At 52.4% G+C, this 25,079-nt stretch overlaps 1 protein-coding gene across 1 annotated transcript in view; it reads right to left on the bottom strand.

The window, feature by feature from the left end:
• Positions 1-22,835, bottom strand: part of LIMD1 (LIM domain containing 1) — a 73,301-nt gene extending 50,466 nt beyond the window's left edge. Inside the window, exon 1 of the mRNA XM_052656607.1 lies at positions 20,738-22,835. Coding sequence (XP_052512567.1) covers positions 20,738-22,130 — 1,393 coding nt within the window. The 5' untranslated portion in view covers positions 22,131-22,835. The remainder of the gene's footprint in view (positions 1-20,737) is intronic.
• Between the last annotated feature and the right edge of the window lie 2,244 nt (positions 22,836-25,079).

The raw sequence follows: 25,079 nt of genomic DNA, 5'->3' as shown, positions 1-25,079 counted from the left end.
ACTTTATTTTTTGGGGCCCCCAAATCACTGCAGATGGTGACTGCAGCCATGAAATTGAAAGATGCTTACTCCTTGGAAGGAAAGTTATGACCAACCTAGATAGCATATTCAAAAGCAGAGACATTACTTTGCCAACAAAGGTCCATCTAGTCAAGGCTGTGGTTTTTCCAGTGTTCGTGTATGGATGTGAGAGTTGGACTGTGAAGAAAGCTGAGCACCGAAGAATTGATGCTTTTGACCTGTGGTGTTGGAGAAGACTCTTGAGAGTCCCTTGGACTGCAAGGAGATCCAACCAGTCCATCCTAAAAGAGATCAGTCCTGGGTGTTCTTTCGAAGGACTGATGCTGAAGCTGAAACTCCAATACTTTGGCCACCTAATGTGAAGAGTTGACTCATCTGAAAAGACCCTGATGCTGGGAGGGATTGGGGGCAGGAGGAGAAGGGGATGACAGAGGATGAGACGGCTAGATGGCATCCCCGACTCGATGGACGTGAGTTTGAGTGAACTCTGGGAGTTGGTGATGGACAGGGAGGCCTGGTGTGCTGCGATTCATGGAGTCGCAAAGAGTCAGACACGACTGACTGAACTGAACTGAATAATCTCACACCACTGGACCAAGAATTTAACAAGGTTAAAAAAAGAAAAAAGATGCTGCCCAAAATGGATATGCAGAGACAGTAAGTAGATGACTTGGGGACAGGGGGTCAGGGAGAATCTGCTAAGTAGCGGGCTTTCTTCTGGGGAGGGATGAATGTGTTCTAAATTAGATATGGTGATGGTTGTACAACTCAGTGAATATACTAAAGGCTGCTGAATTGTACACAATCAACGGATCGGATTTATGGCATGTGAATTATATCTCAGGAAAGCTGTCATAAAAAAACAAAAATAGTCATCAAAGTAGTATTAAAATACTTCAGTATGGATAACTGAAAACAATTTAAGTACCCAAATGAAGAGGGAAAGTTAAATACTGCTGCTGCTGCTGCTGCTAAGTCGCTTCAGTTGTGTCCGACTCTGTGCGACCCCATAGACGGCAGCCCACCAGGCTCCCCCGTCCCTGGGATTCTCCAGGCAAGAGCACTGGAATGGGTTGCCATTTCCTTCTCCAATGCATGAAAGTGCAAAGTGAAAGTGAAGTCGCTCAGTCGTGTCCGACTCTTAGCGACCCCATGGACTGCAGCCCACCAGGCTCCTCCATCCATGGGATTTTCCAGGCAAGAGTACTACATAACTTTAAAAAATCATATTCTACAGCACTGCCATCCAACAGAACTTTTTCTGTGATAAGAAAATGTTCTGTTCTACATTGTCCATGATGACAGCACTTGTGATTGTTGAGCCCTTGAAATGCAGCCAGTACACCTAAGTATGGGCTTTCCAGATGACGCTAGTAGTAGGTAAAGTATCCACCTGTCACTGCAGGAGACGCAAGAGATGTGGGTTCGGTCCCTGGGTCGGGAAGGTCCCCTTGAGTAGGAAATTGCACCCTATTCCTGGGAAATCCCTTGGACAGAGGAGCCTGGCGGGCTACTGTCTATGGCATCGCGAAAGAGTCGGATACCACTTAGCGATGAAACAACAGCAACAACTGGGTGACGATCCATTTCTATTATTTGTTCTGAAGACTGGTTCTCAAGGTAGCTCACTTTTAACATCATTCTTCCTTGTGAGAAGGCTCAAAATTGGGCCTGTTTCCCAGGATCTTTGCACAAACATAAACTACTGGAACAAATGTCAACCTCCAGCAGAACCCATTTCGAAGGCAGAATGGCATGGCACTTACATCACTGCTCCCTTCCCTGTCAGATTATTCCACACAACCCTGTCCTGACATGGTTCCGTGTCCCACTGGCATCTCAGCATCCCCAGCCTGCCCCCATCTGCTCTTCTCCTGGATTATTTTCTTGCCTTTGGCCTCCAAATCCTTTGATTTTTCACATGAGGCTCAGTTGTGTTTTCACCTCCTTCCCATCTCAGCTCAAACAAGGCTTATCAGATAAACTACTGGTTGGCCAGTTAAGCGTGAATTTTAAATAAACAGTGAGTAATTTGTTAGTGTAAGCGTATCGCGTGCAACCTGGATTTTTAGGTAAGTGAGTAGCTGTGTAGCATAAGCAGCCCGGGCTTCCCAAGTGGCGCTAGTGGTAAAGAACCTGCCTGCCAATGCAGAACAGATGGGGGTTCGATCCCTGGGTCAGGAAGATGCCCTGCAAGAGGGCACGGTAACCCACTTCAGGATTCTGGCCTGGAGAATCCCATGGAGAGAGGAGCCTGGTGGGCTACAGTCCATGGGGTCGCAGAGTCGGACACGACTGAAGTGACTTAGCACGCACGCACTTAAGGATAACGTGCATGAAGAAAACCCCACAGAGCATTGTTTACAGCTTGATTTTTCACACAATAAGCACTCCTGTGTAAACACCATTCAGGTCAGGAAGTGGAGAGCTCCAGAATCAGGGTCCACTGCTGCTGAGCCTGAGGATGGCCCAGCACCCCTCCCCACCCCCTACCCCGTGGTGGATCTGAAAAGCATGAGTTTGGGCATAAACCCTGGGTTCAAATCTCACCTTGGGCTCAGGCGTGATTTCCTCACATGCCAAATGAATTTTAATAGCATGCACATTTCATGGGGTAACTCTGAGGATCACCTGAGATCATGTAAGTGCCTGAAATTGCTCCTGGAACACGGGAGGTGCCCAGGAAAAGTCCATTTCCTTCCCTCCCTTCCCAGGGAAGGTGTTTTTCCTTCCTAGTCTCCTCCAGGCCTGAGACTGAGAATTAAAACGTATCAGCCGCTCTCCTGACAGTCGCCCATGCTCCAAACACCTCACAAAACTCCTGAGTCCTTCTGGGCAGGGGGTGCAGATCTGAGCTCCCTCTGTTTCCCACTGTGTTCTAACTGCACTGGGTGGGGCGGGGGCAACTGTTTCTGCCCAGGACATGTAGCTGCTCAACGGACATTTGCTGGTTGCATGAATAAGTGAATGAATGAACGGACAAAGCCACACTCCCCCGGCTCCTCTCCTGCCCACAGGGCTCCATGCATTTGAGGGGACCGCCATGACACAGAGAGGCTCTGAGATGAGTGACCTCGGGTAGGCTTAGCCAGGAAAGAATCTGCCAGCAATGCAGGAGACATGGGTTCTATCCCTGGGTTGGGAAGATACCCTGGGGAAGGGAATGGCTACCCACTCCAGTATTCTGGCCTGGAGAATTCCATGGACAGAGGAGCCTGGCGGGCTACAGCCCATGGGGTCGCAAAGAGTCTCAGACACGACTGAACGACTAACATACACACACACAGGCATGAGAAGTCTCATACAAAGGTCTGATGCCAGAGGCACAGCTCAACCATGTGCAACCAGAAAGGAACGGGAATAAAAATCCTTTTTTCCAAGGAAGAAATCAAGTCTTGAACTTTCCTTAGAAATAACAAAACTGATTTTAGAGATGGTAAAGATTCACATTCACCCAAGATGAGAAAAGGGTGTGATGGAGAAGAACAACAAGACAAATGAAAGATGCCGGTGGAACTGTGATGCTGAGGGGACACCTCTGTCTCTGCAGTTCCCAAACAGAGTCCTCCCATCCCATCCTCCCTCTCCCTCCCCTGGGGAGAGAGGAGCAGAGAGCTGGGCTGGATGAGTCTCCAGCTTCAGGACTGGTGGGAGAGAAACCCCAGCAAAAGATTTCCCTTTAGAACAAAGAGGAAGTCTGGAAGCAGGCTTTGATGGGTTCTGTGGCTGAGCCAGTGAGCCATCTTGGACCAGTTACTTCATTGCTCAGTTTTCCCATCTTCAAAACGGGGAAGTAGTCCTGGGCATGCTGCAGGGCTGCGGGGAGCCTGAGAAGCGGCATGGGTGAAACCCCTGCAAGTCACGCCTTCCTAAACAGTCTGAGCCGTGCGTGGGAACGGTGGTTTCAAAACGGAGGTCACTTGTAGGCTCGACTGAGAATGTAACACATTCCCCTTTTAGAGAAAAGACAAAATAACTGCTTTTAAAGACTATCCCATTTAGAATCTGCAGAACGGATGAGCTACCTGTGAGGCACGGAACAGACGTGAGTTTCCTGGCGACCAAGAACCAAGACATCTTTCCGGGAGAGGCCTGAACAACTAAGCCAGCCAGAGAGAGGAGCCTGGAATGGTGATGTCCATCACGCACGGACCGGCAGAAGGGAGGAAGTGGAGGAGAGAAGGTTGGCTGGACAACGGCTCCAATTCTGAGAGTGTGGAATGGGGAAGAGGGGAAGGGGGAGTCTGAGCCCAGCAGTGATAGGACCTGGTCGTTTGAACAGGCCAGTTGGGTCAACTCTAGGAAGATGGGAGCTCAAACAGAAGACTTCCTAACGATCAGAACTGGCCGACTTGAGACTGAGCTCCCTGGACTGCTGGGTGACACGCAGGAGAGAAGAGGGGTGTTCTGCTGCATGGAGTTGGTGGGGGGCGGCAGGGGGAGAGGCTCCAGGCTCTCAGTTCTGATTCTTTAATAACTTGCATGAAGTTAGACTGGCTGCTTGCTCACCCTGCAGAAAAATCAAGCCAGCAGCTGGAAAGACACAGAATCCCCAAGAAGTTCCAGAAATCAAACAGAAGTGCCGCTTCCAACAAGCGACAGAAGTGGGAAGCGCCTCTGCACTCTGGCTCTGTGACATCCCGGGAGACCCCTCAACCACTATAATTCTAGCCAAAATCTAAATATCTATGCATTTAAAACAGTCTGTCTTGGGAAAAAAAAGAAAAAGCTGTCTGTCTTGGGACTTCCCTGGGTGATCCGATGGTTACAACTCTGTGCTTCCAATGCAGGGGACCCAGGTTCAATCCCTGGTCAGGAAACTGGATCCCACATGCTGCAACTAAAGATCCTGCACGTGGTAACGAAGATCCCGGTGCAGCTAAATGAATAAATAAATACTTAAAAAATAATACCAGGTTAAAAATAATAACAATAAAATAGTCTGTTTTAAGCATGATTATCCCTATGTAAAATGATGGACGCCTTTAATTGGCTTGGCCAAAAAGTTCGTTCAGGTTTTTCCATAAGATGTTACAGAAAAACCCAAACAAAGTTTTTTGGTCAACGTCAATATTATTATTTTTGTCTATTATGTTCTGACTTTTCTACAGTCAGTTGTGTTTGTTTAAACGGTTTTAAAATGACAAAAACCAAAGAGAAAAGCTGCTGGGAAAAAAAAAAAATCAAACCCTTAAGATGGCATAGTAACTACCAAAAAAGGGATGGAAATCTCTTGCAAAGATATTGCAACAGAAGAAATTGGAAGGGTATCAGCCAAGTGACACCAGCTTGCAGAGCAGGTGGTTTAGAAAGCGACAAGCAGAACAGAGCCCAAAGAAATTCCAGAGACAGGTCAAGTCAACGGCCGTAGAACTGGTGCAGCCACTATGGAAAACAGCACAGAGGTTGCACCAAACACTAAAAACGGAACCACCACACCACCCAGCAATTCCAATTCCAGGCAAATATCTGAAGAAAATGAAAACACCAATTCAAGAAGACTCTGGAGAGTCCCTTGGATTGCTAGGACATCAAACCAGTCAATCCTAAAGGAAATCGGCCCTGAATATTGCGCCAGTCCTTTGGCCACCCGATGTGAAGAACTGACTCCCTGGAAAAGACCCCGATGCTGGGAAAGACAGGGGGCAGGAGGAGAAGGGGGCGACAGAGGATGAGACGGCTGGATGGTGTCATGGACTCAATGGACAATGAGTTTGAGCAAAGGCTGGGAGATAGTGAAGCACAGGGAAGCCTGGTGTATTGCAGTCCATGGGGTCACAAAGAGTCAGACTCGGTGGAGCGACTGAACAACAAACAATTTAATAAGATACACACACCTCAGTGCTCACAGAAGCACTATTTACAACAGCCAAGATTCGGAAGCAGATTAAGCATCCATCAACAGATGAATGGATTTAAGAAGATGTAACCCCCCAACACACAATGGAATACTACTCTGCCACTACAAAGAACAAAATTCTGCCATTTACAGCAATATGGATGGGCCTAGAGAATATTCTACTTGGTGAAACAAATCCAACAGAGAAAGACAAATATTGTGTGATGTCATTTATACAGTAATACAATACAAGTGAACGCATATGGAAAACAAGAACAGTCTCACAGACACGGAAAACAACCCTGCGGTTACCCAAGGGAAGAGGGAAAGGAAGAGGGACAAATAGGGGGTATGGGCCTAACAGATGTCAACTACTACACACACACAAAGAAACAGATAAGCCACAAGGGTATACTGCAGACAACAGGGAATGATAGCCATCACCTGGTAATAATTTATAACAGTATAATCTGCAAAAGTTGAGTCATCATGTTGTATTCCTTAAACCAGTAGAATCTTGTAAATCAACTATGCTTCAATTAAAGATATTTGCACACATATACACACACTGCACAGGAGGGGCTCTCACACTGCTGGCAGGAATGCTACAGCGCACAGCCACATTGGGAAGCTTTCTGGCAGCTGCTGGAAAAGTTAAACGCACTCCTACCATATGATCCAGCATTTCCACTCCTAGATATGTGCCCCAGAGAAATGAGCGCATATGTCCACAAAACTGATCACAGCAGACGTATTCATCATGGCCCTACACTGAAAGAACCCACAGTTCCTTCAAAGGGAAACACAAAAACGTGTATTCACACCACGGGGTATTACTAGGCAGTATAAGAGGGCCAACCACTGACACAGGCAGCCACAGGAATTAATTTCAGACATCGTCTGGGTGAAGTAAGGCAGACAAAAGAATGCTACAGTAGATTCTCACTATTCGCGAGGCACTCATGCGCCATGAAGTCACCACAAACACCAAACTGTTCTGCTGTTGTGCAGTGGCTAAGTTGTGTCCAACTCTTTGCAACCCCATGGACTGTAGCCTGCCAGGCCCCTCTGTCCATGGGATTTCCCAGGCAAGAATACTTGGGTATTCTTTTTTGGGGGGGTTGCCATGTCCTTCTCCAAGGGATCTTCTCGAGCCAGTGATTAAACTCACGTCACCTGCATTGGCAGGTAGATTCTTTGAGCCACTGAGCCACCAGGGAAGCCGAAATTGTGAACAGCAAATCACTGCTCCCAGAGGAAACACGAGGTTAGGTTTTTCCTCTGGGCACAGGAAAGTCAGCGTTCTATTTGGGGTTCATACCCACCACTCTGCTTCAGGACTCCAGAGCTCTACCCAGCCAAGCAAGACAGGAAACCATCCAGAGACGCACACAAGTTCCATGCCGTCCCACCGAAACCCCCTTCTCGGCAAAATGTGGTCACGCTTCAGGTTTGCCCCGGGGAACAGGACCTCTCCAGGCTTACAGACTAGCCCACCCACCACCAGCCATGTCACCCAAGTCCTTGCTCAATAAGCTCACCCTTCTGCTCAGATCGGTGGTCAGGGTCTGACAGACATCAGCACGGGGTGTCACAGCTACCACCGGGCACAAGCGACAGGAAAAAACTGTGTCCGCAGCATCTGCTGCGTATCAGCCTGCTGGCATCATACCCAAAACACTTCCATTTTTCACTCTGAGGGCATAACACGATAAATCCACTCCATGATTCATTCGTTCAACAAATACTTTACGCGTAACTTCTATAGACCAGGCCCGGGGTTTTGTATTTTGAATCTTGTCACTAAATCGATGTTTGGTTCGATTTCCTCACTGTCCTATTTCTTTTTAAAAAATTATATATTTATTTATTTGGCTGCCTTGAGTCTTGGTTGCAGCACTTGGGAGCTTTCCTCATGGAATGAGGGCTCTGTTGCCCCAAGGCGTGTAGGATCTCAGCTTCCAGACCAGGGGAGACGGGCTCTTAACCACTGGACCACATGGGAAGTCCTTTCCTTATTTCTGAAGAGCTGGTTTATCACAGAGCTCCGATTTTGTTTCCCAAAAGAAAGCAGTTCTGAGTTCATGTGCGCGGCTGATGATGACCAAGCACTTTCAGGGGGACAAGGGCATTTCGCCGTCACCTCTGCTGGGATGTGATCTCACGGAGGGACGTGGCGGGTCAACCAGGAGAAGTGCCTGTCATCACCACCCACTGGCCTGCTGCCCAGGGCGCATCTGTTGTTTATCACACCCTCCCCACTCCAGCTTCTGTGCTCTGTGGCTGGGCTCTCTGCAGGCCAGCGAGGGACCCACTTCCATCCAACTGATGCCCATACGCCCCCCACCTAGTCTCTGGGTCCCACCTCCAACACACCGTCACCCCTAGAGCCAGGCGTTTCCTCCCAGCCAACAGCCCTGAACCCAAAACCAGCTCTGGAGGCTCGGAGCACAGAAGAGGAATCAGAATTATTAGGAGCCCAGGCCCTCCAGTCCCCATCAGCCAAGTGGAGCAGGGTGTCCGAGCTGGCACAGAAGGCCCGCATCTTGCCGCCAGCATGTTCCACATGACTGTAGCTGTCAGCAAACGCGCTGGGGCCCAGCCCTGAAATCCGCCTCTCTCTACATTCACCACCTGACTGCACCAGCAGGAAGCAACGCGAACCAAGGATGGGGAGAGGGGGACAGAACAGGAGATGCTCCGGCAGATGGGAAACCTGACCTCCTCCCCGGGGCCAGCCCTGCCTGTCCTGTGAGCAAACACGGCCACGACTTGGCTCCACTCTGCTGAAAGGAAACCATAAACCCGGCTCACCACGAGGTTCGGCCGAACAGGGAAGCCGCTGTCAGGCTCCCAGGCAGCAAAAGGCCAATCTGCTACTGTCTTCTGAAGCTGAGGTGACTGTCACATGCAGTCAGGCCCAGGGCTGCTGTGATGGGTGCACCCTGGCTCAGGGCTGCATTATAAGATGGGGACCCTGTTTACAAGGTCCTGAAAGACCTGAGTCACTAGACCTCCCAGGACCAGCTACAGAACTCACGTCCCCTCCTCGTGAATGACAGCATTGCGGAAGGCTTCCAGAACCTTCTATATGTTACAAAGACATGTGTCAGGGGGAAGGACTCCTGACTAACTTCCAGTGACCGGGAGTAACCAGACCACATTCCCCCGGGACACGCGGAGACGAATCACAGAACAGAACAGATGAGGGGAGAGCTCGGCCAAGTCTAAACTCGTGGCTCTCGAAATGTAAAAATAACCTGGCTCTAAAGTATTCCCTCAGAAACACTCAGGCAGAGAGCCTCCAGCCTTCCAACATGACCCTGAGGTTCTCCGTCCAGCTGGTTTCCCTGAGAGGGGACAGATGAGAAACAAAGCCTGACACAGATCTAAGTATTTGCTGGCAGGCACAACCCTGCAGCTGACACGCCTTGGAAATTTTGGAGGCCTGTTTTCATTTAGGGTACAGTTTCTGTTCGGTTTGCCAGATGGACTGAGCGTAGCTTCGTCCGACGTTTGGGTTTAAACATCTAGACACACGGCCTGGGGTTGATACTGACCCTGAGACCAAGACACCCTGGCTGCTGGCACAGCCCCATCCTTGTGCACAACACTTGGGGGTGTCACAGGGCACTACCGATGGCATGGCCCGCTCGCCCTAACCCATACTCTTTTGGGAACAGAAGTCCGGGGCCTGACAGGTTACGGGCACTCTAGACTCCTGAGCAGCCCACTTATGTATTAACACCCCTGAGCCTTCATGGTTGTGTCACCACCCAGCAGGGAGGGGCTGATAGGAGCCCCTGGCTCCTGGCCTGAAGACGAACCGGAGGGCACACCTGGCTGCGAGAGGGGGATGTGCCCCTCGAGCCACCCCAGGCATCCCGCCGCCGTGGCCTGCCTTCCTCATCACTCCACCTGCAAAGGGCGAGACCTCAGGCCTGACCTCTTCGTGGCCATGATGCCCCCCTGAGGTCCCTCCGTCAGAAAGCCACCGTGCTCCCAGGAGCCGGGGGCCAGTGCAGCATGCAGGTCAGGATCCCGGGCTTAGCAAACCGCCTTAATAGATACCTTGGGCAGGTTAATTCACTTCCGTGTACCTCAGCTTCCCCGTCCACAAAACGAGGATCATAAGATAGGCTTGTTGGAAGGATTAAGCACGTTAATGCGTGTGAAATGATTAGCGAAGTGCCTGACACAGAGCAACTTGCTCAATAAATTTTAGCAAAACTACCTCAGAGCCACAACCCAGGTAAACATCCTTTCCTTTTCCCCCTCCACAGCCTAAGTGAAGCCCCTCCGTTCCTGCAACAGACATCCACCCAGGCCCCACGAGGGGCCTGAAGGGCCAGGCCCCAAGGCCACTATTCCCGGCCCCGTGCTAAGCCTGAGACCTAGAAACACTGAGACCCAGACACACAAGAGCCCTTCAAAGTGTCCTGGGATGTGCCAGCAAAAGCAAGTTCACTGAGTCCCGCGGCTAGGCCCCCTGCTGTCACCCACGCTAGGGACCCCAAGTTTAATTAGACTGAGAGGGCCTCCCAGGTGGCTCCGTGGTAAAGAATCCACCTGCCAATGCAGGAGACATGGGTTCGATCCCCGATCCAGGAGGATCCCACATGCCGCGGAGCAACCAAGCCCGTGCACCACAACTTCTGAGCCTCTGCTCTAGAGCCTGGGAGCCTCAACTCCTGAGCCCACTCGCTGCAACAGCTGGAGGCCGTGCGCCCTACAGCCCATGCTCCGCGACAGGAGAAGCCAGCGCCGTGAGGGGCCTGTGCTCTGAAACTAGAGAGTGGCCCCCACTGGCTGCAGCTAGAGAGAAGCCCACGCAGCAGGGAAGACCCAGCAGGGCCAAAAACAAATGAAGTCAGAATTAGACCAGAGCCTCAAGGCTCCCGGGGTGGGTGACACCTCTAATGCCACTCTCTCCCCATGTGTGGCTATTTCCTAAAGGACATCTTCAAGTCCTTCCTAAACTCCCTTTCATCAGACACACCCTGCGGAGCAAAGTGGCTTCTAGCTCAGTAAACGCTTCTACATCTGGTCAAAGGGCCAAGAGCCATGACCCATCCTGCATCACATGAGCTCTGGCCACTACTGGGGATGAGAAACTTTCTGCAGAAAATTTGAACACTGATTATTCTAAGGACAGAAGGCAAGTCAGGGATCTGTGGTTCTTGTTTTAGTTGAATGTATTTTCTGGCATGCCTGAAGTAAAAAATGATTACTGCTTACAACTGAAAATACAACTGTAACTAAACAAAACAAGTTGTTTTTTAATTCTGTAGAGGCCTGGAAGGGGGATGAGAGGCTTGGCGGGTCAGCCCTCTGCCTTTCCAGGCTCTTGCCACTGTGGATAACGCTGAGGCCCAGGCCCTTTGCTACTTGACCAGCCAAGATCCAGGAATCCAACTGGACCCACGGCTACAGGACTTCGGGTCAGGAAGGGCCCTCAGAGGTGCCCCGGGGCTCAGTACTGGAAGAGCAGGTGGCCCCACGTCACACCTGGGGCAGCTGGTAGCCTGGGACCCAGAACAGCTGGTTGCCTCCCTCCCAGATGCCTGCCTTTCTTCCACAGTTCCTCCTCCCAAGGGGGAGCCAAAAATCAAGAGATGTGAAGGAACGTTAGGAAACCTCTGGCAGGAACAGCCACATCGGGCCAATTTGATGTTCTGGGTTATGAATCAAAAGAGCAGGAGAATAAGATGGAAAAAACAAGACATGCTTTCCTGGTCACAAAGGAACAGAGCAGAAACATTTCACGGCGGGAGGACCTCGATGAGGCAGCCGCTGTGGGAAACCGCTGTCAGGACAGACCAGGGCTGCAGCTGCAGAGCCGCTCCCCATGCTTCCGAGAGGGGGTCGCTGGGGGCCGCGCCATGCTGGCCGGAGGCATGGGCTGGGGAACAGCAAGAGCAGAAGTCCTGGGGTGAGAAGGAACGCTGCGAGTTCAGGACCAGGCATCAAGTCGGTGCGACAGGAGCTGGTCATCGTGGTGGGGCTGCAGGGGACACCCTGAGTTGGGACCTGAGGCCGGGGTGACAGAACAGCGGCTGTCACTCCAAGCGCGAGGACTTGAGTCTGACCCTGCAGCGTCCTTCCAAGCCCAGAGCTAAGAGCACGGCGGGGACCGGACATGTGTACCTTGCTGACAAGTGAAGTCAGTGAACAGACGACTCACTCTGAATGAACTCTGGGGGCTGTTCATAATCCCTCCACCCCAAAATCTCAGAAGAGAAATCCTACAGAGAGAGGCAGGGGTAGGAACAGGGCTAAAGTGTACGATGAACCGTCCATCCGTCTGGACCGCAACACAGAGGACCCAAACAGTATCGGAGCCCTGACCGCTGGCCACGAGGGAGCAGCCGCTGTTTCAGAGCAAGCTGGACAGTCCCACTGACGGCACTCACTCCTTGCTGTCCGAGCCTTGGCTGCGCCCTGATCAGCCCTGTGCCCTCCTTCCATCCCAAACCTGCCGTGATAGGTTTTGTAAATCATCTCAAGGTTGTAGGGAGCTTCCTAGGTGACCCTAGTGGTAAAGAACCTGCCTGCCAAAGCAGGAGATGAAAGAGACTCGAGTTCGATCCCCAGGTTGGGAAGATCCCCCGGAGGAGGACACAGCAACCCACTCCAGTACTCTTGTCTGGAGAATGTCACGGACAGAGGAGCCTGGTGGGCTACAGTCCATAGGGTTGCAAAGAGTCGGACACGAGTGAAGCGACTTAGCAAGCACGCGCAGGTTTTAGAAGTTACTTTAAACCACACGATTGCTCAGAACCTCATATTTGCAGTCAGAAGCCACAATTATGTGTGGAGAGGTGCTCACTGTGGGGGCCACATGGGCGGGGCTTCTTGGGCGCTGGTCCTGTCTTGTGCTTTGATCTGAGTTCCAGGCGTGTTCACCTCGTGGGCATCTGAAATATGTGTGTTTTGTTCTTGTTGATGCTGTTATTTATTTGCTTAGTCGTGCCGACCTGTTTGCAACCCCATGGATTGAAGCCCGCCAGGTTCCTCTCTGTCCCTGGGATTATTCAGGTGAGAATACTGGAGTGGGTTGCCATGCCCTCCTCCAGGGGATCTTTCTGACCCAGGGACTGAGCCACAACTCCTGTGTCTCCTGCACTGGCAGGGGATTCTTTACCACTGACCCACCTGGGAAGCCAAAATGTATATACTATACATCAATTTCTTTTTAAGTGTAAAATACATACACTCCTGGTTTTGAGGGGAAGATTACCTGGCCTACAAAAAAAAAGATTCACGTATGCTTTGCAATTTTTAAACGGCTAGGAGTCCCCACGTCTTAGGGTGTGCACCTGCTGGGCTAGACAGGCAGAATTGGACACTTGAGTGTCATTTACAAAAGTTACCAAAGGATCAGAAATTCACTGCCATGGCTACGGAAGCCTGGATCCAGTAGGTCCAAATGAGCATACCATATTTCCTAAAGGAATGTGGGCAGAAGTTCCCACACTTGGTCATGCCAGCTACTCAGACAGGCCCGATGGTTAATGATCTTCTGTCCCCTTCTGCTACTTCAGCGTTTGGTTTACAGCAATGCCTGATGTCTGGGGGCCGGGGGGTGAGTGGGGCCTCTGGGGTGCACAGAGGCCACTTCCTAAAACCTGGAGGGACATCCCTTCTACAGGAGTGGCCCATGTTGTTTTCTTTTATATGACAAATGCTCTGAAAAATCACTCTCAATTGTTCGTTCAAGGCTGGACTTAAACCCCATATCTCAAGCAACTGTTGCTAATAAAGTCAGATAAATAAGCTCAAGTCGTGTCCGACTCTTTGCGGCCCCATGGACTGTAGCCCACCAGACTCCTCTGTCTATGGAATTCTCCAGGCAGGAATACTGGAGTGGGTTGCCATTTCCTTCTCCAGGGGATCTTCCCAACCCAGAGATAGAACCCACGTCTCCTGCATTGGAAGGAAGGTTCTTTACCAGCTGAGCCACCAGGGAAGCCTGGAAGTCAGATGAGACTTAAAAAGGTCATTAAGACAACTTGTAGCTCAATGTTGAAGAGACGCTCAGATGGGAGGGAGCAGGGAGGACATGTGTGGGGTCCTTGTCTGGACTGCTTACTTCACCTCCTGAGCTGCTAGTAAAACAAAATCGGGTGTGACAGGCCCCCAGGCCCCTGGCAGGGCTGGGCCATCCCCGGGAGGAGTCACACCTCTCCTCAGGCTCCCAGGCCAGGGCGGGTCTGCTGTTAACAGTTTTCCGAGCTCACACACTGCTGCAGGAATGTCCACCCAAGACAGGAAGACTGGAGACGCAGCCAGGAGTGCAGGTGGGCTAGTGTCCATCCGTCCACCTGCTGGGTGACAGATACCCTGGAACCAGCTTCCTCTTGCCCCGCCACCCCGCTCGCTGGCACCTAACAGAGTGTGGCTCTCATGGGTGGCACCAGCAGTGCCTGGTCCCCGACAGCGGCGAGGGGAGACCTGGGGGGGTGGCTGCAGGTCCAGAGTCCTGACCCTGGAAAGGGCGGGGAGCCCACTGAGGCCTCTGCAGCAGCTGAGCGGAGACTGAATCTGGAGGGGCTCACAGAGAACACCACCTCAGCCCAGGAACACCGCCCAGTTCTCCATTCGGGGGGTTGGGGACCCAGCTGGTGCGGTAGCTGGGGCTCCGACCTCAGTGTGGCCCTGAACCCTTCACGGCCTGGGTCCCTCAACTGCAAGCGGAGGAGAACGGAGTCTGGCTGTGAAGGTTAAATACAGGCGCTCAACAGACATCACAAGATTAAAACCACGGCCAAGGTCAGCAAGAGCGGGGTCTTATCTGCCCTGGACAGGGGATGTGGCGGGGCGCCCAGATCGCCCCTCACTGAAGGAGCCTGGCACGGTGGCTGGGGGTGCAGGGGGGCAGCCCTCAGCTGTCAACCCCTTCAGGCACGGCCCCAGCTACACAGAGGCACCTTGCCGGTCATGCCCACCCGGAGAGGTCCAAGGAGGGGGTGTGTGAAGGCCAGGCCGTCTCACCCCAATTCTGGGCAGCTATGAAGGGCTTTTCCAGCCCCAGAGCACCCTGGGGTCGGCCCAAGCTGGTCAGGCCCACAGCGCAGCCGGGGCGTCCCCCTTGCCCACTCCTGCGTCCCCCCTCCCTCCACACACATGGTCCCAGCAGTGTCCGCTAGGCCGCCCCCTGCACACTAGACTCTGCCTTGGACTCAGCTTCCCTGGTCACCCCACCGGAGACGGGTGCTTCATCTGTGCCCTTTCTCCTTAGAAGGGGAGGAGAGGCCCAGTGTGCGGAGGACAGATGGCCACTGAGGAGGAAAAGGCGAGAGAGAGTAAACAAAAGGCGCGAGGGCCTCTCCACGCGCTCTGCAACGAACCCACTGGCGTGAAAACAACCCACAGCGGCATCATCCTAGCGCGAGGCCCGGGACCAGGAACCCGACGGCGTCCTCTCAGCAGCATCAGCTCTCCTCGAGGGAGAAACACGCAAAGCGGCCGCAGAGGAACACGGCGGAAGGACCGGGGACAGCAATGCCTCCCTGGGACCAAAGTGTCCCAAACCCACGAGACCGGACCATGGAAAGTGCCAGAAGGGTCCTCAGTGATGAGCTGATCAATAACCAGGCACTGAGGTGTCTTCAGACCCAAGGGTCCCCGAAGGTGGTCTTAGGGATTCACAAAGTCTTCCCACAAGGTCATGTCCAGGAAGGGGTCCAGGTAACCAGCCCAAACATCAACTCTGCTTTGCTTCTGGCTAGAATTACATTGACTCTAACGGGGACCATTGCATTTCCCTGAATCTCTCTGGCAAGAGCCCTATATCAATAGACAATCTTTCTGTTGTTCAGTCGCTAAGTTATGTCTGACTCCTTGCGACCCCACGGACTGCAGCACACCAGGCGCCCCGTCCTTCACTCTCTCCCAGAGTTGGCTCCAACTCATGCTATTTAGAAGTGAAATCTCACCTTTATTTAATGTTGGACAGACAGAAATCTTTCAGATAACACCAGATCTAGAGACAGGAAGGGCATCTGCTGACGTGAGCCCCTCAACAGGCCAAGCTCCTCGTGCTATGGAGAAGGGGAGAGGCCTGGAAGGGACTAGGGCGTGATCAAGGTCCCACAGCAGGGCTGGGCCACGCCCCTACGGCCAGGTGCTGGCAGGAGGCGTGTCCTCCTCCGCCGCGTGGCCGGTTCCATTAGAGCAGCTGGAAGCTCAGCTACCACAGCTCTCCTATATGATGGGCCCTGGGGTCCCCCCACGAGCTCAGCGGAGGGCGACTAGACAACACTTAAAGGGCACAAATGTAGTCCAGCCCCCCCCGGAGTTTGTCCCAGGCTAGGCTTGCAACGTGCAGCTGGCCTGAAGTCCACATGAGGCTGCTTACGTGACCAGAGCACACGCAGAGAGGGTGACACAGAGTCAGCGCAACACGTGCTGATGTGGAACAGCTGCCAAGACGCGCTGTTCCGAGGGACAGGCAGAGAGCAGGTGGACAGCAGGCCTGGCTGCGACCCACACGCACGTACTCACACACCAGGATGCTTGGCTAGAAATGGGTGGGCAGGAGACTAGCGCTTCACTCCATCTGTTTTTCTGTCTTTGGAGTCTTCTACGTGTGACTGTAATGCTTAGTGAAAAAATAAATTAGATATGATTCCCTCCATATTTCATATAGCGGTAGAGCAGGTAAGATCAGAGGGCTAGAACCCAGATTGGTCACTGCCAGGAGCTGGGAGAGATGAGGGATTGAGAAGCAACTGAGTTATGGGTGTGGGTTTCCTCTGAGGGTGATGAACAAACGCTTTGGAACTAGACAGGGGAGGTGTTTGCATTAAATGCCTCTGCCTGCTTTTTAAATTAAAGAGATCGATTTCATATTATAGGAAGTTCTTCTTGATTAAAGGAAAAAAAACATAAAAGTAAATAAATATAGCAGGCTTTCACGTCTGAGCTTGGAAGGAAGCTGGCAACGCTGGTTAGAAGAGTGGGAAGCGAGGCTTCTCCGGTGGTCCAGTGGTTAAGAATTCAGCTTGCAACGCAGGGCACGCAGGTTCGATCCCTGGGGGGAACTAAGATCCCACGTGCCACAGAACAGCTAAGCCCTTGCGCTGCAACTGCTGAAGCCTGTGCACTCCGTGGCCCGCGAGCCACAACTAGAGAGTCCACGCGTGGAACGGAAGACCCCCCCCACCAACGACGCAACAAAGATTCCTGGTGCTGTAACTGAGGCCTGATGCAGCCAAATAAATAAATATATTTAAAAGAAGAAAGAAAACAAATTTCTTTTTTTTAAAGTATGTGAAAATAAATAAATAAATAATAAAGAGGAATTGGCAGGGAGGCCCAACTGTGGGGCTCAGACCGCACCTGTACCCAGTAGGCCCTGTGAGACGTGGGTTCGGTCATCTAACCTCTCTGAGCCTCAGTTTCCAGGCTGGTGAAATGGGCTTCCTTCCTAAGCTCACATGAATAAAGTAAATAGGCCCCAAGGGCCTCTGCTCCTGCTGTCTGCCCTGCTGAGCATGCCCTTTCCCAGAGCAGACTCAAGGGTCACCCCCTTGCCTCCTTCAAGCCTAGCTCCAAAGCCACCTTCTTGTTGGGATTTCCCCTGATCACTGGCTTGAAAACCAGATACCTCCCTGGTTCGACTCCCTGCCCTGAGGCTCCATCCTCTCCACTTCCTGTTTCTCTCCCTCAAACCTGCTTATTTATTTTGTTCATCTCCTGCCTCCCTCTTCCTGCACCACCTGCTCTGGAGAAGTAGGGGTTTCGGTCTGCCCCGTTCATTACGTACCTCAAGGCAGGTGCTCAATAAATACGGGATGGATGAATGGATAGCGTTAGCTAATAGTTCTGCTATGATCTGGTGTGTAAACTTGCCTCCCTCCCAAAATAATGTTGTTTGTTGTTTAATGATCTTGAAATTAAAAATTCAAGACAAATACTATATTTCACATAGATGTGTAATCTAAAAAAAAAACCAACACACACAAACAGACACAAAAAACATAAACAGAGGTATACCTACAGAGAACAAACAGGTGGTTGCCTGAGGGGAGGGAGGGTGGGGAGGAAAGAAATAGCTGAAGGAGGGTATCAGGTACAAAGTTTCAGTTGCAAAATAAGCCAGTCATGGATATGAAATGTACAGTGTGGGGAATATAGTCGATAACAATGTAATATCTTCATATAGTGACATATTGTAACTAGACTGACTTGTGATGGTCAGAAATGTACAGAAATACTTAATCATTACATTGCATAATAGGAATTAACGTGTTGTAGGTCAGTTATACTTCAAACTCATAGAAGAAGAGATCGGATTTGTGGCTACCATCAGGGAAGGTGTGTGCTCCTTTGGGCTTCCCTGGTGGTTTAGACGGTGAATGAATGAATGAAGGCATGAGTCCACCTGCAACGCGGAAGACCTGGATTTGATCCGTGGGTTCGATCCCTGGGTTGGGAAGATCCCCTGGACAAGGGAATACCTACCCACTCCAGTATTCTAGCCTGGAGGATTCCATGGTCAGAGAAGCCTGGCAGGCTACAGTCCATGGGATTGCAAAGAGTCGGACACGACTGAGCGACTTTCACTTCACTTCAGTGGAAGGTGGAAGAGGAGAGGGGGAATGGGACAAGAAAGCAGTCAAAGGCATAAACTTCCTAAGGATATAATGTACAACACGATAAATTTAACCAACATTGCTATATGTTGCATATGAAAGGTAACAGAGGAAATCCGGAGTTCTCATCACACCGAAAAAGTGATTTTTTGAGAAGCGATGAGATGTTGGATGTTCACTAACCTTATTTGTTATCACCACTTTATGATGCATGTAAATCAAATCACTACATAAATCAAGTCATTATGCTGAGGCTCTCCTGCTGGCTCAGTGGTAAAGAATCCTCCTTCCAACGCAGGGAAGAAGGGTTCGATCCCTGGTCAGGAAAGACCCCACATGCCACGGGGGGCGGACAACTGAGCCCGTGAGTCACAACTGCTGAGCCCACGCTCTCGAGCCTGTGCTCCTCAACAAGAGATGCCCCAGCTCACCGCACCTAGACAGAACGCCCAAAAGCAGCAATGAAGACCCAGCGCTGCTAAAAATAAATTTGTTTTAAAATTAAAAACCTTTTAAAAAGCAAAAACTTAGAAATCGTTTAAAAAACTACTACGCTGTGCATCTTATACAATACTGTGTCAATTACATCTCAATAAAACTAGAAAAAAAAACTAAAAAAAAAAAAAGCCCACAGTATTTCCAGAGAAAAGTATTATTCCCAAGGAGGGGGATTTGCAAAGGAGAAGAGATGGTTCACAGTGAGAGGGTGTTCACAGTGAGAGGCCGCTACACGCTCTAAACCATAAATGGCGAGTAAACAGCCACCCTGACCTCTGCCCAGGGTGGTGTGAGCGCTGCTCCTGCGAGGCTTTCATGAGCAGCAAGAACACAGTGCCCGTTCCTCAGACACGTCCCTCCAAGCACCTCGGGACAGGATCATTCATTCATGCAGGATGGGGCAGACAGACAGCAGCAAGCCAGTCACCCTCCCTATGCAGGGCCTTCCCTGCCCCCCGCCAAAAGCCTTCATACGGGGAAACAGTGACATCAACTACGCACAGTTCAAAAATGAAAAACTAAAACAAAATATTGATACTATGCATAAAATAAAATGAGAAACTACTATACTGTACACCTCAGAGAACTCGACTCCATGCTGTGTGGCGATCTAAATGGGAAGGCGATCCAAGCAAGAGGCGCACATGCAGCTGATTCTCTCTGCGGAACAGTGGACACTAACACAACATCGTAAAGCAACGATACTCCAATCACAAGTAATTTAAAAAAATAAATAAAACTCAGGCTCCCTAACAATAGGCTGTCTTTCTAGTTAGCGCTTCTGTGAGATGGCTACATCGTTACTCAACAGGATGCTATCTCTGCTTTTCTGCTGCCTCCAAACTCTGCGGGGAGGCAAAAATAAAAGCTGAAGCCAGCAGTCTCCAAGAGTTTGTGGCTTTAAAAAGAGAATAAAACAAAACCTGCAAGAGGGAGTAAAACCAACAAGGGGCATCTTCCATTCTCGTAGGAGCCACAACTGTGGGTATAACCTGGCTGCTGGCTAGTAGTCAGGGTTGGGGTGCTGAGTTGGAAGGTGCCTAATGCATGGGTCTTCAATTTCCCAGAACGTCAGGACCGGAGCTGGCTTGTGAAAACTGCCAATTGCTGGGCCCCACGCCAGAGTTTCTGATGCAGTAGGTTTGGGGTGGGGCCTGAGAATTTGCATTTTTAACTAGTTCCCAGGCAAAAGGACGCTGCAGGTTCAGACTACACTTTTGAGAACGACTGCTCTAGAACAAAGCCTTCCAGGTCAGAGTTTCATCTCCCTCCGCTGAACACAGAACGTGCAGGCAGACACACGTGTAGACAGGGAGCCGCAGAGCCCACACCCAACCACTGGTCCTCTAATAGCCAGGCTCCCCTGGCACAGCCAACAACTGAAGGAACGAACCCTCAGGGGTCCATGGGCCTCCTAAGAAGCCCATTCAGGTCCCGCCTGAGCCAGTCACTGCAACAGGTTCTAAGTCACTCCCGAAACCCTTGAAATCCAAAGTCACAGATTTCCCTTTTTGCAGGGAGCAGTCACGAGCAATCCCGCCCTTCGCATATGAGTAACCACCAGTAGCAAGATCCGCTTTCTGCCTAGTGATGATCTCAAGCCTCTTTTCAAGTTTCAGAAGAAGCAGCTGAAAGAGGAAATTAAAAAAAAAAAAAAGGCCCACTCAAGGAGAGCGACAGCACCCCTGGTGGGGGAAGGGGGGGCACTTCCCCCTTAACACCCAAATGCAGGGACCCCGTCACCCACTGTGGGCAACCACGCCAGCCTCTCACTACTCACCAAAGTAATCGGCCTTCGGGTGAGCATCCATCTCCCGCTCCAGACGCTGGGTGAGGGCTTCTAACTTCAATTCGGCGGCCGTGGGTCCAAGCTCAGGGCCCGGGATGAGCGTCTGGCAGGGTAGCCTCACTCTGGGGGAACTCGGCGTCTCTGGGAGCACAGGCCCCAGGCTGCCATCAGAGGCCCAGCCAGAGGCACCTTCTTTACAAGGTAACTCGGGCAGGGTGGACATCACTGGATGGACAAGGCTGTTGGGGCTGAGCTTGGGAATAACACCAGAATCTGTACAGCCAGGCTTGGGACCCAGCCCAGGGACGGCACCCGCCTGCATATGGTCCATGCTGGCTGGAGAGGATGAAGGGGCAGAGCTAGAAAGGTAAGATTTGGGCCCATCTTGGAACCAGGGTTGAGGGTCCACAGTGGGTTTGGGCATCGTGCCTGAAACCTCACTCCCTACAACCGAGTTTGTTCTGGGAAGAGACTCTTGACTGGGCCGGTTCAGGGCCAGAGGCGCTGAGAAAGAAGGGGTCCTGGGCTGAGCAGACCTCGGGAGGGCGCCATTCTCTGGGCCAGGGGAAGGGAGGCCAGGGCTCACTCGCTGGGAGGAGGCGGTGGTCCAGACCCCCACTGGCTTCTCGCTGTTGCCTCCTCCAAGCCCACCATCCAGGCCACTCTGCAAAGACCTGCCGGAGCCTGCGGAGAGCTGCTGGTGGTACAGGAGAGGATCCCTGGAGGGCTTAGACAGTAGAGGGTCGCTCCCTGGGGTCCCAGACCACCCACTTCCTACACCCAGCCTGATGCCAGGGGACACACCCGGGTCGTCGGCCCACTTGGGGCCTGCCAAGGACAGGTTGTCATAATAGTCTCCGTGGGTGAGGCAGGAGGGATCCTCACAGGGGCCCGGCCGATGGAAAGCAGACATCTCAGAATTCACCATGCTCTCCTTGGACCCACAGTCTTGGCTGACTTGCCTCGAACCCCGGACGTACAGCTTGGCCCTCTGCTCCTGGGGTGGGTACGAGGGCTGCCCAGGCGCCACGGTGGCGGTTGTCCCAGGGGCCACGGTTGAGGCAGCGAGAGGGGGCTTGGCAGCACCGTCCGTGGCCAGCTTGCTGCCCCCACCAGCTTCCCGGTGGGCCAGTGGGCCCAGGCGTCCCCCACCATTAACGGGACCCCGGCTCGCCCTGGGCAGGGTCTCCTCCTGTAGAAGCTGCTGCTGCTGCAGGTGGATTTTGGCCATCTTGGTAGCAAACACCCTGCGTGTTTCCTCAAACTCTGGGTTGTTGCCTGCACCCTTGTCCACTCGGAAGAGTCCATCTTTGGAGGCCTCGTACATGTTCAGGTCCTCAATGAACTTACTGGCCTCCAGGCCCAAGTCATCGTACTTATCCATGTTGCTGACCCGGCCTAGCCTAGTTGAGTGCGTGGAGGTGGGGCAGTGGGGGTCCTGGCAGAGGGCGGACACTCAAGTCCAGCCCAGGACAGGTACAGCCTTCCACCTGCCCACCATGGGCGTCATGACCCAGGGCCTTAGAGTCCAGCGGATGCTGAGGCCTCAGAGTCACTTGGGCCAAATTCGCTTCCAATTCCCCTTCCCCTCGGAGGTGTCCGCGTGGGGGCCGCTGGCGGCGCTTGGCTGTCCGAGCTGGCTGTGAGTTCTTTTCTCCGTTTCAAATCATAAAACGTAAAAGAAATACGGAAGAAAAAAAAAAATCACATCCTCCTTAAGCAGCCAAACTCAAGACACCCACAAGAAGGCAGCAGCCGCTGGACAGGAGGGAAAGTTGCTCAGAGCAGAGAGCAGAGGGCCCAGGACCGGCCGGGCCGGAGCGAAGGCGCGGCGGCGGGAGGCGCGAGCACGTACCGGGCGCTCGGTCCTCCGCGGCTTCCCCTGGTGGCGCGGAGCTGCGATCGTGGCCGGCGCGGGGACGGATCGGGGATCGCGATCCGGGGCACACGGGCCAGCCGGGCCCCGGCGGGAAGTTCACGGCAGCCGGGCGGTTGGTCTATTGTCCGATGGCGGCGGTGGCTGGGCGCGCGCGAGCCGGAGGGCGGCGGGACGCGGAAGTGAGTGCGCCGGACGCCGTCCCCGCCGCTCGGCCGCCGGCCGGGCACGTCGCGGGCCTGCGAGGAGGCGGAGGCGGAGGCGGCGGCCGAGGGGCGGAGGCGCGGGAGAGGGGCGGGGTCGGCGCGCGCGGCGGCGGGCGCCCCGGGGCAGGCCGCAGCCCGACCGGGCTGGGGAAGCTGGAGGTGTGGCCCGCGCGCCTCTTCCAGCTCTTGAGTGGCGCCGCCCCCGGAGAAGTCCGGCCCGGCTCCGGTCCCTGGGCAGAGCGGGGCGGAGGCCACTCCACGGGGATCGCCGGCAGGCGACCTGGACGGCTTGCGTGGACCGGAGACGTGCCGCTTGAACTTTGCGGGAGTCCCGAGGTCGCGCGCTCCTCGTCCCACTGTGCCTCAGTTTCCCGAGTGGAAAGTGAACCCCTTGTGCCGGCTTGGCCCCGGCAGTGCCCTCGCCCCTACGCAAGGTGCAGGATTGGCGACCCACGGAGTCACCTGAGGTCAGGCTCAAGTCCTCTTGGACAGGTAGGGAGACTGAGGCATGGAGGGAAAAGGGTCCAAGATGCCATCATGACTAGAGAAGCGTGCATGGGTGCCCAGGTCCTCTGAAAGGGGGTTAAAAGGCACGTTGTTGCCCGGAGCGAGCGTCCTAAGTCCCTCTGTTCGGCCATAAAATCACGTGCCCTGCTGGCTCATTATTCACGGGAGGCTTTCTGATCCCCCAAGTAGATCCGCACGACGCTGGGGGTGCCAGGCCTGCTTCCTGGGGACCCTAGCAAGGCCCACCACTCCCTGCATTACCTCCTAGGTGACCCTGGAGAGCTTTCATTTCCTAGAGAGCAGACATCGTGATCCTAAGGCCTATACCAGACAGGTCAGTTCCCTGGTTAAACCCTCGGTGCTTACCAAGGACTTGGATTGAACCGACCCCACAACGGCCTTCCTGCCCTGGCAGGGTCTGCCTGCCCGTGGCAGGTCTGACTGGGCAGTCTTCCCTGCCACTAGTTGCAGAAGCTTCTTGGTGTCTGCCCAGAGCTGGCCCTTGAACTTCTCCATAGCTCATCTTACCATCTCTGCCAAAATAACCATCTCTAGAACCCTTCTTTTTCGGCATCCTCTTTATTTCCTCATCGTTCTGATCACTATTTATATTTATCTGTTTACATGTGGTTTTTTGGTGGTTGGTTGGTGTTCCACCCCATTAGACCATATCTGTATGCCCAATATCTATATGTCACAGTACCTAATGGTTGAATAAGTGAATTAGTGAATCTTTTTGCCAGTGTTGTGACAAGGAACAAATAGTGCAATACACATGACTGTGCTTTGTACTCTATAAATCCAAAATGTGGTTCAGGAGCAGGTAGACAACCTCAGACATGCAGATGACATCATGCTAAGGGCAGAAAGCGAAGAGGAACTAAAGAGCCTCTTGATGAAGGTGAAAGAGGAGAGTGAAAAGGCTAGCTTAAAATACAACATTCAAAAAATGAAGATCATGGCATCTGGTCCCATTACTTCATGGCAAATAGATGGGAAAACAATGGAAACAGTGGGAGATTTTATTTTCTTGGGCTTCAAAATCACTGCAGATGGTGACTGCAGCCATGAGATTAAAAGATGCCTGCTCCTTGGAAGAAAAGCTATGACAAACCTAGACAGTGTATTACAAAGCAGAGACATCACTTTCATGCCAAAGTTCATATAGTCGAAGGTATGGTTTTTCCAGTAGTCATGGACAGGTGTGAGAACTGGACCACAAAGAAGGCTAAGCACCAAAGAATTGATGCCTTCGAATTGTGATCTTGGAGAAGACTCTTGAGAGTCCCTTGGACAGCAAGATCAAACCAGTCAAACCTGAAGGAAATCATTCCTGAATATTCATTGGAAGGACTGATGCTGAAGCTGAAGCTCTAATATTTTGGCCACTTGATGCGAAGCGCCAACTCGTTGGAAAAGACGCTGGGAAAGATTGTGGACAGGAGAAGGGGGCGACAGAGGATGAGATGGTTGGATGGCATCATTGACTCAATGGACATGAATTTGAGCAGACTCTGGGAGATGGTGGCAGACAGAGAAGCCTGGTGTGCTGCATTCCATGGGTTTGCAAAGAGTTGAACACGACTGAGTGACTGAACTGAACTGGTAGGAGGTAGAGTTAGCTGAGAGTGACCCGGGGACGCGGCTGCAGGGAACCGGCTGTTTAGGGCAGTGAAAGCGTGAATGGGCTGAAGAAGAATTCATGATGGAAGCATGAAGCCTCCCCCTGTTCTCCCCACCCCCA

This window comes from Budorcas taxicolor, chromosome 1 (assembly GCF_023091745.1).
Source record: "Budorcas taxicolor isolate Tak-1 chromosome 1, Takin1.1, whole genome shotgun sequence".
In the NCBI taxonomy this organism is placed as follows: domain Eukaryota; kingdom Metazoa; phylum Chordata; class Mammalia; order Artiodactyla; family Bovidae; genus Budorcas; species Budorcas taxicolor.
Note: the sequence above shows the minus strand (reverse complement) of the source record. Positions and strands in the feature narration are given on the sequence as shown.